Below are 12,937 nucleotides of genomic sequence, written 5' to 3' on the forward strand. Positions count from 1 at the left end.
TGCCATAAAACTCTCGTAGTTTCTAAGCTACTCGGAGCTTTTGTCACGTTTTCGCATTCGGATCTATTTTACTCAAATGTGATTCAATGCCCTTTTTTTATGAGCTAGTCCCCCAAAAGGAAATCGATTGGCCCCCACTTATTCATCTTCCTTTCAAGCCTCAAATTTCTTTTCCAAACACGTTAGCCAGTAGCAAATCAACACTTCTTCCTTTTAATTTTTTACTACCTTCTTTTTCGTTCAACTTTCTAGTAATTTCCATTTCCCAGCACTGAACTACTGAGTACTCTACTTTCCAGGCGTGAACTACTCAATAGTCTTGGCGCAATAGTCTCACTTTAATATATATATTTTGTCTATTTACATTGGCAGGCAGCTTCATAACTTATATATGTTGAAACTAAAAGTTTCAAAAATTTCACCATGAAATAGTAGATTAAATAAAAGTTGATAATTTTGTATCTAATACATTTATGAAGTATGACTAACTAATTTATCTGTACTATATAACTTGGTTCTTTAAGCAAAAATTCTTAGTTCTGCCTTTGGTTTTATGTATTGTAAAAAATTAAATTTCATCAATTATTTAAAAAATCTTCTCAATAAATAATTACAATTCATATAATATACTTGAACTATATTCAAAATTTCCAAATCTGTCTAAACAATTCTCAAAATACGTCAAACTAAAACAAATAAAATAATGGTAAAATCTAAATTTATTTACACGGTAATTAGGATGGAACAAGTGGGTTGAAAAAATTATCAACCCAAACCTAACCTGACCAAAGGCTCAAAATAAGATTTCAACCCAACTCAATACACGAAAATCAATCCGAGACATTGAGTTGGATCTATTTCGACAAGTTGGTAAGTTTGATGTACACCTCTACAAATTATAATGAATCTGTTCATTCATTTAGAAAGATAAATATATTTGTGTGTGTTTTTGTTCATTCATTTAGAAAGATAAATGTATTTGTGTGTGTTTTTTTTTTAATTATAATTTTCACAAAAACAAATCATTTTTATTGGTTTTTTAAAACTAAAAACACAACATAGTCTAAAATAGAATTTCTACGTACCATTTTTTTTTTTTCTTTTTAGATAAACATGGAGATGATTAAGAGTATATAACAAAGTCATAGATCAAAGATATTTACAAAAGTGGGGCAATTTCTATCTATGCCCCAGCCCATATTATCTAGCAACAACGCTTGTTGCATCATGCACGTACAAAAGAAGGGCACAAAGTATATTCTCTTATTCTTTCTGTTTGGGTCTTTTCCTCTCTTAGAGCATTAGCATCAGCACATGTATAGTCTTGCAAAAAAGAAAAAGTTGCTCATTTTACACATTTTGAGCAAAAACACACCCACATCAATGAGTGTAAAATTATGCATTTATGCACAATTGTTATAGTAACTGTGCATATATGCACAGTTATTGTAGCTCTTCTATCTATTATTTTATTATTTTTTTCTCTCTCCTCTCCCTTGCCTTGTCAGACTCTCTCTCACCCACTCTTCAATGCCAAGAAGAAGAAGAAGGAGCCAACCATCACAACTAACCAACCACCACCACCACCACCACCAACCCATTACAACATCAATTTAATCCAAACACAATCAACCCAAAATTACTGAAAATCATCACAAACTCAACTTAAAATTAACTCAAAATAAAACTCAACAAAAAACCCATTTGGAAAAATACAAATCAAACCAAAACCCAAGCTTGCTGCCGCCATGAGAGAGAGTGTGTGAGTGTATTGAGCCATGGAAGCTTGGTAGAGAGATTTTTTTTAGATTTGAAGAGAGCACTAATTTGATAGAGAAAGAAAGGGGGAGAAAGAGAAAGAATTTTTTTTAGAAACGAAAAAGAAGAAGAAGAAGAAAGAAAGAAGATGTTGAATAAGAAAAATGTAGAAGAAGAAAGAAGGAGAAGAAGAAAGAAGCAAGTAGAAAGAAGAAGGAGAAAAAGAAAGAGAGAGAGTGTTTTAGAGAAGTGAGGTAAGGTGGTGGGGCCGTGTATGGGTATGGAAAATAATAATAATAAAAATGTGAAAAAGTATTATTTTAATAAAATATGGTGTATTATAGATAATCTTATGAGAATATTTTTGCAAATTGATCGTGTAAAATAAAAAAAGTAAGTTTTTATTGTAAAATAGAAAGAAACTTTTGCACATACTGATGCTAATGCTAACACTTACATCAACTCTTCTAAAATACAAAAAGTGTACAACTTTACACAATTTTACACATTTTACCTTAAAAATCACCCACATCACCTCTTCTAAAATTGTGAAAATTCCCAAAAAACAACAGTAACCATATAAAAATACACGGTTATTGTTCACTTGTGCATCAATATTTAATTAATTTCTCTCTCTTTCTTTCTATTCCATGTTAGTTGTTGCTTGCTTCCTTCTTTTTCTTTTCTCTCCGTCTATGGCTTGTTTCTCTTTTTCTTCTCTTTCTTTATTTCTTCTCCTTAATCTACAGTCCTTGCTCATCACCTGTTAGCCACCACCACCACTCCAATTGGTGGCTCTTCTTTGTTTCCTACCCATTATCATCTTTCTCAACTGAAAACTCATAATAGAGTAGTTCATTTTCCTCTTTGGTGCTCCTCTATTTTCTGCTACCATGCCCACCAAGATTCAAAAGTGCGAGTGACTGGGTTTGCTTGGTGGTTTGCTGATTTTGGTGGATCGATTTTGCCAATTTATTGACTTTGGTAGTGGTTTGCTTAGTGGTATCTTGGCTTGAATTTGTTGTGATTTGGATGTGGGGGTTTTGGTGTAGGAAGAGAGGCTGTGATTTGTGTCTATAGAGGTTTGCCATGAGTTTGATTTGGGTTAGATTGTCTTTGTTGGGTGAGAAAACAAAGGAAACAAAAGGACATAAATAATAGTAAAAAAATAAAGGAAGAATTAATATTATATTACAAGAAAATGAAAAATATATAATCTGATATTGTTATTTTTGCAAAGTAGACGAAAATTTTTAGGTGGACTGATACGGTTGCTCTTAGCCAAAATTAATTAATATCAAGGCATCCATTTGCTTCATAGTATACGTGTTGTAGCTAGAGCAATTTTCTCTATATGCCCCAACCCATACCAATTTTCTATTTACATCATATAAGAGAAACATGAAAGGAAATTTTATTTAAAAAAAAAAAATCCATCTGTGTATAAAATTATACTTAAGAAGTTATTTATTTGAAGTCATGACTTAACCCTTAAACACCTAAGTGATTATTCAATACTTCTATAGTATTGTTCTCTCTTTTCACATTATGGTGGACCTCACTAAATGAATTTATAGTGACACCTACTATTTTCATGTATTCTTTATTCCTTCCACCGAATTATTGAATAATTTTCCCTAAAACATCACTAACATTAAAGTAAGCTTTATAAAACATTAATCACGGTAAACATTATTATAATGTTATAGTTAAGATTAAAAATTACGAGATTTTTTTTTTTGGTTATAGATAAGAATTAAATATACTAGGTTCATTTCATAATAATTATTATTTATTATTAAATTAAAATATTAATTAATTACAGCTTATACAAGATTCAAATTGTTTGTGAATGAGCTTATAAAAATGAGTTATATTAACGGGCACGGTAAAATTCAAATGGGTTGTGACAACATTAGATTCAACGACATAATTAGCTCAGTTTCACCAAGCTGTGTTTTTGTTACCCAAGTGGTTCACTCATACTCATTTCTCACGTTGTATGGTCAGTATTTTCCAAATTTTACGGTACGTGTAACAAAGTTGATTCTTATGTCACTTGTTCAATCTTGTAAATCCACAACTCCGAAGCTCCAACAAGATTGGATACAAGTGGAACACCTGTCCCAATAATTAGACCAGGCGGGGGTATTATCGTCCAATTAAAAAAAAATGATTTCGCAATTTCGCACCTGTTTTCATCTCTGGCGCGTGGAGCCCACATCCTACTCGGTTCCCAATCCTAACACAAACGTCTGAGTCAGCACATCTCTATCCAACCGTCCACGTGTACACCTTGTCCTACTGTCGATGCGTGTGCACCTATCACTATAAATAAGTCCCACCTTCTCAATCTCAAAGCACAAGTACCTCCCCTCCGTTGTTTTTGTTGCTTATTGCTCGATATAATTTTCGCTTTGCTCTGCCTTTTAGCTCTCAAATTTGCTTTCATTTCCAATTCCCATTTCAGCTTTTAGCCATGGATTCCTGCAGCAAATCCCTTCTTGATTCTGTTTCTCCTTTTAACTGCCTTATCTTTGGTAACTTATTTCATTTCCCTCTTTCTTTTTTTTTCTCTTATATTTTTTTTTCCCTCTTTGAAATGGGCTCTGATTGTGTTGGCTTTGTTTGTTGAACACAGATTTAGATGACACTTTGTACTCTTCCAAAGTTGGAATTTCCGAATCACTCAGGAAAAACATCGATGGTGTGTGAAAGAAACTGATATTTTTTACCAAATTAAGTAATTAATACCATTAAAAGTCAAATTTTTATATATATCTTTGGTTGCTTCTTGCAGATTTTCTTGTTGAGAAATGTGGATTCTCAGAAAGTAAGGCCTCAACTCTCCGTGTTGAGCTTTTCAAAAAATACGGCAGCTCTCTTGCTGGTTTGAGGGTATGAATTCATTCTTAATCAAACTCTCTAAAAACATGAACATTTTATATAAATAATAATAATAATAATTAACATGAAGACCGAACTAATTAATTTCTGTATTTGACTAAATTTGTCACAGGCATCAGGCTATGACATCGATGCCGATGATTATCACAGGTGAGAGCAGAGCATTATCCCACTAATTTTCCCTTTTTAAAGCACACTAATACTATACCATCAAATCAAATGCTTCCCTTAATTAAAATAGAAACTTTCTAATTCAATTTTGTTCATTTTCGTTTTTTTCTTTTTCATCACAGTTTCGTACACGGAAGATTACCGTACGATTTGATCAAGCCAGATTCTCAGCTACGCAACCTTTTGCGTAGCATTACTCAAAGAAAAATCGTGAGCCCAAGACCTTGACTACAATTGTCTCGAAGTCCCAAATAAAATGTTTGACCGAATCATAGTACTAGTACTAAGTTATGTTTGAATTTGTTTCAGATTTTCACGAATTCGGACAGGGCCCACGCGGTTAAAGTGTTGGATCGGCTTGGTTTAAAGGATTGCTTTGAGCAAATCCTATGCTTCAAGACCATGAACCCGAACCTGCCTAATTCGACCCGACCCGATGAGTTCCCCGTGCTTCTCAAGCCGTCGATGGACGCCATGAAAATCGCGCTTGATGTTGCGGACGTTGATCCTCGTAGAACGGTACGCCCGCGAAACTGAGTATAATTTCTCAATGTTTTTTCATTTCGTTTAGAATTGTTTATTAAAATTGAAAACGCGTGTCGTTTTCTTTGTTTTTCTGTGCAGTTGTTCCTCGACGACAACGTCAAGAACGTCGCTGCTGGGAAAGCTTTGGGTCTCCGAACTGTTCTGGTAGTTTCTTATCTTTGCTGAGTCAGGTTTTTTTTACTATTTAATTTATTTTTTTATTATTTATAAGTCTTATTATATATATATATATTTTAGAGTATAATTTCTCAATGTTTTTTCATTTCGTTTAGAATTGTTTATTAAAATTGAAAACGCGTGTCGTTTTCTTTGTTTTTCTGTGCAGTTGTTCCTCGACGACAACGTCAAGAACGTCGCTGCTGGGAAAGCTTTGGATCTCCGAACTGTTCTGGTAGTTTCTTATCTTTGCTGAGTCAGCTTTTTTTTTACTATTTAATTTATTTTTGTTATTATTTATAAGTCTTATTATATTTTTTTTATATTATTTATAAATTATACTCTGATATTTTAGTTACTTTTTTAAGTATTATTTACAGTATTTTTTTTAAAAAATAGTTTTTAATTTCTATTAAATAAATGTTCGCAAACCGACAGTAGGCTGTTAGCATGCGCTGCCACACTCTAGTGTGTCTCACATATTGTCTTCTTTGTAAAGTCCAAGAAAATTGTTAAGTTGAATGACACATACATTACCTATTTAGATTATGAATTTTCAGACAGTACTGATCAACAATAATGCGTATAATCAAAGTGATTTCATGACCTAATACTGATGCGACTCCAATCAAATTTATTAAACTTAGATTGAAACTAGATTGGTGTAGGTTTGAAAAGCTCAATATTATTTTATGAAAAAATTTCAATGATAAAATTCCTAAATCATCATAGTATTATGTTTAAGGAGTTAATATTCCAACATGGAGAATTATACCTACAAGATGAATTATAAAAGAAACTTGAGTTTAATAAAAATAAAAGTATAAATAATTCGTTTAAGGAAAAATGTTATAAAATTTTGTTGTGTTTATACTTTATAAACTTTCTCTTTATAATTTTCTTCATAATCACTTTTATAACACAAATAGTTTTAAAGAACATTTTCAAGTTAAATGGATTACAAAGAACTTATCAAATTTGATTGGATCTGATCAGGCCATATGCTTAACTGACCTAATTAAAGACTTGAACATCTCTAGATATCAAGTCATTGATTCACCACACCAATTAGTCGGATTAGTTCTTATCAGAAGTTATCACCTAAATAAATTGTTAAAAAGTATGTGAATGAAAAGTTGTTTCCCATTATTGCTTTGCCAAACAACAAAAACAATAGTTGGCCTAGCAAGAAAAAACAAAGTTTTACACCTAAATATATGGGTTTTTTTAAAAAACAATTTTATATTGGGAAGAACAATATAGGGTAGTTTAAATGGTGGTGACTAGGAAGTCTACTCCTTGAAAATTTACAAATAATATAAAGATTTCGTGAATCTATGTGTATCCCACAGAGTGAACACAATGATGACACGTCATAGCCCATATAATCTATTACAATAATCTTTGTGTACTATAGAAAAAGCAATTCTCATTATTGTACATTTTTTTATTATTTGGTTTAGGTTGGGAAGACAGTGAAAAGCAAAGAAGCCGATTATGCATTGGAGAATGTCAACAACCTGGCTCAAGTAATTCCGGAAATATGGGTACACGGAATGGATGGTGGTGATCAAAGGATGAGCCGTTCCAAAAGCGAAATCGAGTCCATTCTGGCGATCACAGCCGTTGTTGCTTAATTGAATCTTGATCAAGAACTTTGGCTGGGCTCCATTGTGTACAATTGTACATTGTCATCTAAATCATGTAGTACATAAATGTGCATGTGTTCGTATGTATGAAAATGGGTTTGTCCTTTTTTTTTCTTTTTGAGAAACAGGGTTTGTCCATATAATGAACTATATTAAGTTATTAAACCAACCCAAGTATATGGTTGTAATTCTCCAATAAAGCTTTCTTCTTACCTTTTATTATTATTATTAGGATTTTATTAAAAAATAACTATAAAACCCAATCTATATTATTAGTTAGGCAACGTTTCAAACATATTTGGTTTCTAACAATTCGAGTTCTTTGCACTTGATTTTGCCTAGTGAATTTGCACTTGGAAATCGAGTGTCTTACACTAGATTTCCATACTGACTTGGAAATCCAGTGTCTGACACTCGATTTTCTCAGAGCAAAATCGAGTCTTCTGGACTCAATTTGTTATAAATGAAATTTGTTTCAAAACTTGCCTAACTAATAATATAGTTTGAGTTTTATAGTTATTTTTTAATAAAATCCTTATTATTATGTAAAAGTGCCAACAATGCTTAGTGTGTAACCCAAAGAAAAATGAACAATTTTTTATTTGAATCTCTAAAAACAAATGGCTTTTAGTTAGTTTCGTGCAGGTTTATAAACAATTACTTTTTTAAACCAAAAACAAAAATTAATAATTTAATAGTTAGGAGAGAACATATTTAAATCTTCTATGTTTTTGTTGTCCTATTTTTTTAAGAAATAATTACAATATATTGTTAACTCTGCAATTTGAATTATTTCTCTCTAAAACTTCTAAATATTTTTACTTTGTGCATGTAGGGGTATCAATTTAACTATCTTAAAAGTAGTAATGAGGGTACAAAACTCTTAGTGAGCATTTGGATGCATGTCTCTTCCCCTGCGTTTGCGTTTTTTTTTTTTTTTTTTTAGTGCCTCTTGCACTGATAATGTGGGACATGAACAATGCATTTAGAATTATGAACAATAACCCGCACTATTCATGCACATTATGAACAATAACCCGCACTATTCATGCACATGGATTACATTGTGTAGAGACATTGTGCACTGTTCACGCACTGTTCATGCACTGTTCACGAGACTCACAACCACTTTATTAAAAAAAATATTAAAAATGGGTTTCACGGTACTATTTACACATTTAAAAATTATTTTACTACAATATTTTTAGTTTTTAACAAAATAAGCTATACACAAACGAACTCTTAATATTTTTTTAATTTTTATTATATTCATAAAGGCATTGGCTTAGCTTGACGTGTTAATAAACAATATTTTGGCATCCTTATCTTTGATGTTGCCCAAAAGGGTATCAGAAAAAGATGTGCACCAACAACTTTGTCATCTAAATTTAAAATTCAGTTTGAAGAGATGCATTATTGCCTTGATAAGATTGCTGGATGTGATGCACGTTATAATTTATCCATTTTGTAATTAACGGTGGTTATAGAACGGTGGAAACATTGATGTTCCTTTCATTAACTAAATTAATACGTGAGTTCAAATTAGTTCAATTAATAAAATATTTGATAATTGAATAAAATATTTGGAGTTCAATTTTCACCTACACTAAAAATTGATTGGCGTCTTAGTTTGATGATAAAGAACTATCATCAGGAGCGAACGCCACAAGTTGAAAAAAAAAAAAAAGCAAAAAAAAACTAAATTAATATTATTTTAATCACTCAAAAATTACTATCTTATTCATAGTTAACTTTTGTTTGATTAATTAAGGAATTGGACAGTCACATCATGAGGTATCATTAGTCAAAATAATTGATATGTTTAACTTTACCTTTATATCAATATATGCAGTGATAAGGTCATGAACTTTGTCGTTTTTGAAATCATTTTAAGAGATAGTATTAGGAAGGCTTAGGTAGGATTGGTGTTTTTTTTTAATAGAATATTATAGAGATACTAAAATCTTATCTATTCATTATAAAATGAGTTTTACTAACGCATGACCTTAGGATATATGTTAGTAAGTCATTTCAAGAAATTTTTTATCGAAAATTGAAAAAATTATCAAAAAAGTTTGACAATTTTTTCAATTATCAATAAAAATTTTCCTAAAATAGATTGTTATTGTATACACTTAGAGCATACATTAACCAGACTCTTAAAAAATAATATACATCGTGACAATCAATACTTGTTTAACTACTAATAATTTCAATTCACTTATTTCAAAATTGGTGAATAAGATTTTGGGTATTTCATGGGGTAGTTGCCGTGGTTATCAAAATTGTACTGAGGAATGACCCAGCTAAAAGATTAGTTCACTGATTCATTTGTTCAACAAGTGGTCTAATGGTTAGATCATAGGTTTATTAATAATTAATTAAGTATATTTAATTACAAAAATGAACTAAAATAAAGTAAAATTAGCTAATAAAAATTTTATTTTCATTGTTAAATCCAAGATTATACCAAAATAGATAAAAATATCATTGTTTAGTAGGAAATGCAGTGACAATTCACTTCTGCACAGGGAGGGACTACGTGTAAAGACTAAGCTACTTGTTAGGTTTGAGTAATAAACCAAAAACACCCCCAAAAAGTGGCTTTATCTGTATCAGAAGTTTGATAGCTTTTGTCACCAAGTTGATTTTCTATTTCAAGTTGAGGTCAGACAATTTATAACTTGGTCTTTATAGTTTTCTATGGGTTGATACGATGGACTATATAACTGGTAAAACACTTCATATCATTGGGTCTAATGTAATAAAACACATTTATTTTATGGGTTTCGGTTAACTCAACTAGTAAAGTTTCTAATGATTAAATAAGAAATCTGAAATTTAATCTCTGTCTACACCAAAAACTAATTGATGTCTTGGTCTGATTATAAAAAACTATCATAAGAAGCGGATACCATAAGTTGAAAACTCTTTTAAAAAAAAAAAAAAAAACACGGTTATTTTAGTTTAATCAGTGGTTTGGGGTATGGAATTAATAACATGGGTAGTTATTATAAGAACTTTAGAAAGATCCTAAAATGGTTTGGTATAAAAATATGTATTTTCTTTTTCTTTTCTTTTTTCATTGAAAACAATATGCTTTTTTGCAAAGATTGTGGGATTCCAAAAAATTTGAAACCTAAATCATGGGATAAGACTCATCATAAAAGCCAAACAAAAAATGTATCTTATTTATTGTGGGGGAGTTTTTTGCTCTAAGGAAACTCATGAGTACGATCCTTTTATTGTGGGGGAGTTTTTTGCTCTAAGGAAACTCATGAGTACTCCTTAGGCAATTTTTGCTTTTTGTCCCACATTGGAAGGGTTTCCTTCCTCCTAGCACTTTATAAAGCATGAACCAATGGCATTAGAGTACCACTAGTTTGGTTTTTATTGCGGGGGAGTTTTTTGCTCTAGGGAAACTCATGAACCAAACTAGTGGTACTCTAATGCCATTGGTTCATGCCTTATAAAGTGCTAGGAGGAAGGAAACCCTTCCAATGTGGGACAAAGAGCAAAAATTGCCTAAGGAGTACTCATGAGTTTCCTTAGAGCAAAAAACTCCCCCACATTTATTAATAGTCAATTTAAGTAGGATGACAATTTGTTTATTCCAGTTAACTCAACTGATAAAGTTTCTGATGGTTGAATAAGAAATCTAAGGTTCAATCCCCGCCTACACCAAAAATCAATTGGTGTCTTGATCTGATCATAAAGAGCTATTATCAAGATTTCAAAAAATTTGAAACCTAAATCATGGGATAAGACTCATCATAAAAGCCAAACAAAAAATGTATCTTATTTATTAATAGTCAATTTAAGTAGGATGACAATTTGTTTGTTCCAGTTAACTCAACTGATAAAGTTTCTGATGATTGAATAAGAGATCTAAGGTTCAATCCCCGCCTACACCAAAAATCAATTAGTGTCTTGATCTGATCATAAAGAGCTATTATCAAGAACGAACGTCATAAGTTGAAACTCTCTTAAAAAAAAGTAGGATAACAATCCAGTTAGATTCGCTTGAAAAAGTAGGATGACAATCTTGAAACTCTCTAAAAAAAAAAAAAGTAGGATGAAATTTAGTTAGATTTGCTTGAAAAAATAGGATGACAATCTAGTTAGATTCACTTCGGTTTTCCTTAACTTGAAGGAATGGTAGGATAGGGGTGAGGAGAAACATTTTCCCCAACACTTGTTGCAGGGTGGGATTAGAATGGGTTTTGGTTACCACACCCTCGATCTATCCAATCATATTTACTAAAATACCCATATAGTCTATATAATATCAAGGCGAATCTACAATGCAAGTCCCTAAAGTTTTAAGTGAGTATTATTAGTCCTTAAAGTTTTAAAAATGAGCATTATTAGTCCCTTTGTTACCTTTTAATAGTTTTTTTTTTTTTCCTACATGTCTAACGGAACAATAATATATATATATATATATATTTTTTTTTTTAAGACTCTTAAAAAATAATATACATCGTGACAATCAATACTTGTTTAACTACTAATAATTTCAATTCACTTATTTCAAAATTGGTGAATAAGATTTTGGGTATTTCATGGGGTAGTTGCCGTGGTTATCAAAATTGTACTGAGGAATGACCCAGCTAAAAGATTAGTTCACTGATTCATTTGTTCAACAAGTGGTCTAATGGTTAGATCATAGGTTTATTAATAATTAATTAAGTATATTTAATTACAAAAATGAACTAAAATAAAGTAAAATTAGCTAATAAAAAATTTATTTTCATTGTTAAATCCAAGATTATACCAAAATAGATAAAAATATCATTGTTTAGTAGGAAATGCAGTGACAATTCACTTCTGCACAGAGAGGGACTACGAGTAAAGACTAAGCTACTTGTTAGGTTTGAGTAATAAACCAAAAACACCCCCAAAAAGTGGCTTTATCTGTATCAGAAGTTTGATAGCAAAGGGTCCGTTTGGATTGAACTTATTGTTGCTGAAACTGAAAACTGAAAACTGAAAAATGAAAATACTGTAGCAAAATAATTTTTAAATGTGTAAATAGTACCGTGGGACCCATTTTTAATATTTTTTAGTGCGTAAACAGTGCCAAACAGTGCATAAACAGTGTTTTTGTCTCCTGAACAGTAAAATCATGTGATTTTACTGTTCACTTTCCCGAAAAAAAAAGAAAAAAAAAAAAAGAAAAAGCAGCAAAACGCAAAACGTGGACTCAGCAAAACGCTGAGTCCAAACGGCCTCTTTGTCACCAAGTTGATTTTCTATTTCAAGTTGAGGTCAGACAATTTATAACTTGGTCTTTATAGTTTTCTATGGGTTGATATGATGGACTATATAACTGGTAAAACACATCATATCATTGGGTCTAATGTAATAAAACACATTTATTTTATGGGTTTCGTTTAACTCAACTAGTAAATTTTCTGATGATTAAATAAAAAATCTGAAATTTAATCTCTGTCTACACCAAAAACTAATTGGTGTCTTGGTCTGATTATAAAAAACTACCATAAGAAGCGGACGCCATAAGTTGAAAACTCTTTAAAAAAAAAAAAAAAAAAAGCACGGTTATTTTAGTTTAATCAGTGGTTTGGGGTGTGGAATTAATGACATGGGTAGTTATTATAAGAACTTTAGAAAGATCCTAAAATGGTTTGGTATAAAAATATGTATTTTCTTTTTCTTTTTCCTTTTTCATTGAAAACAATATGCTTTTTTGCAAAGATTGTGGGATTCCAAAAAATTTGAAACCTAAA

The 12,937-nt window shown here is 31.1% G+C and overlaps 1 protein-coding gene across 1 annotated transcript; it reads left to right on the plus strand.

Annotated features, from left to right (window-relative positions):
- The first annotated feature begins 4,126 nt into the window (after positions 1 to 4,126).
- LOC112037410 (uncharacterized) lies at positions 4,127 to 7,412 on the plus strand. Its single transcript, XM_065762600.1, has 8 exons — positions 4,127 to 4,298; positions 4,400 to 4,465; positions 4,559 to 4,656; positions 4,778 to 4,815; positions 4,959 to 5,046; positions 5,146 to 5,355; positions 5,461 to 5,526; positions 7,002 to 7,412. The coding sequence occupies exons 1-8, from the start codon at positions 4,238 to 4,240 to the stop codon at positions 7,173 to 7,175; spliced, it is 801 nt and encodes a 266-aa protein (XP_065618672.1). The 5' UTR covers positions 4,127 to 4,237; the 3' UTR covers positions 7,176 to 7,412.
- Positions 7,413 to 12,937: the final 5,525 nt, after the last annotated feature.

This window comes from Quercus suber, unplaced genomic scaffold (assembly GCF_002906115.3).
Source record: "Quercus suber isolate HL8 unplaced genomic scaffold, Cork oak 2.0 scaffold_465, whole genome shotgun sequence".
NCBI lineage: Eukaryota > Viridiplantae > Streptophyta > Magnoliopsida > Fagales > Fagaceae > Quercus > Quercus suber.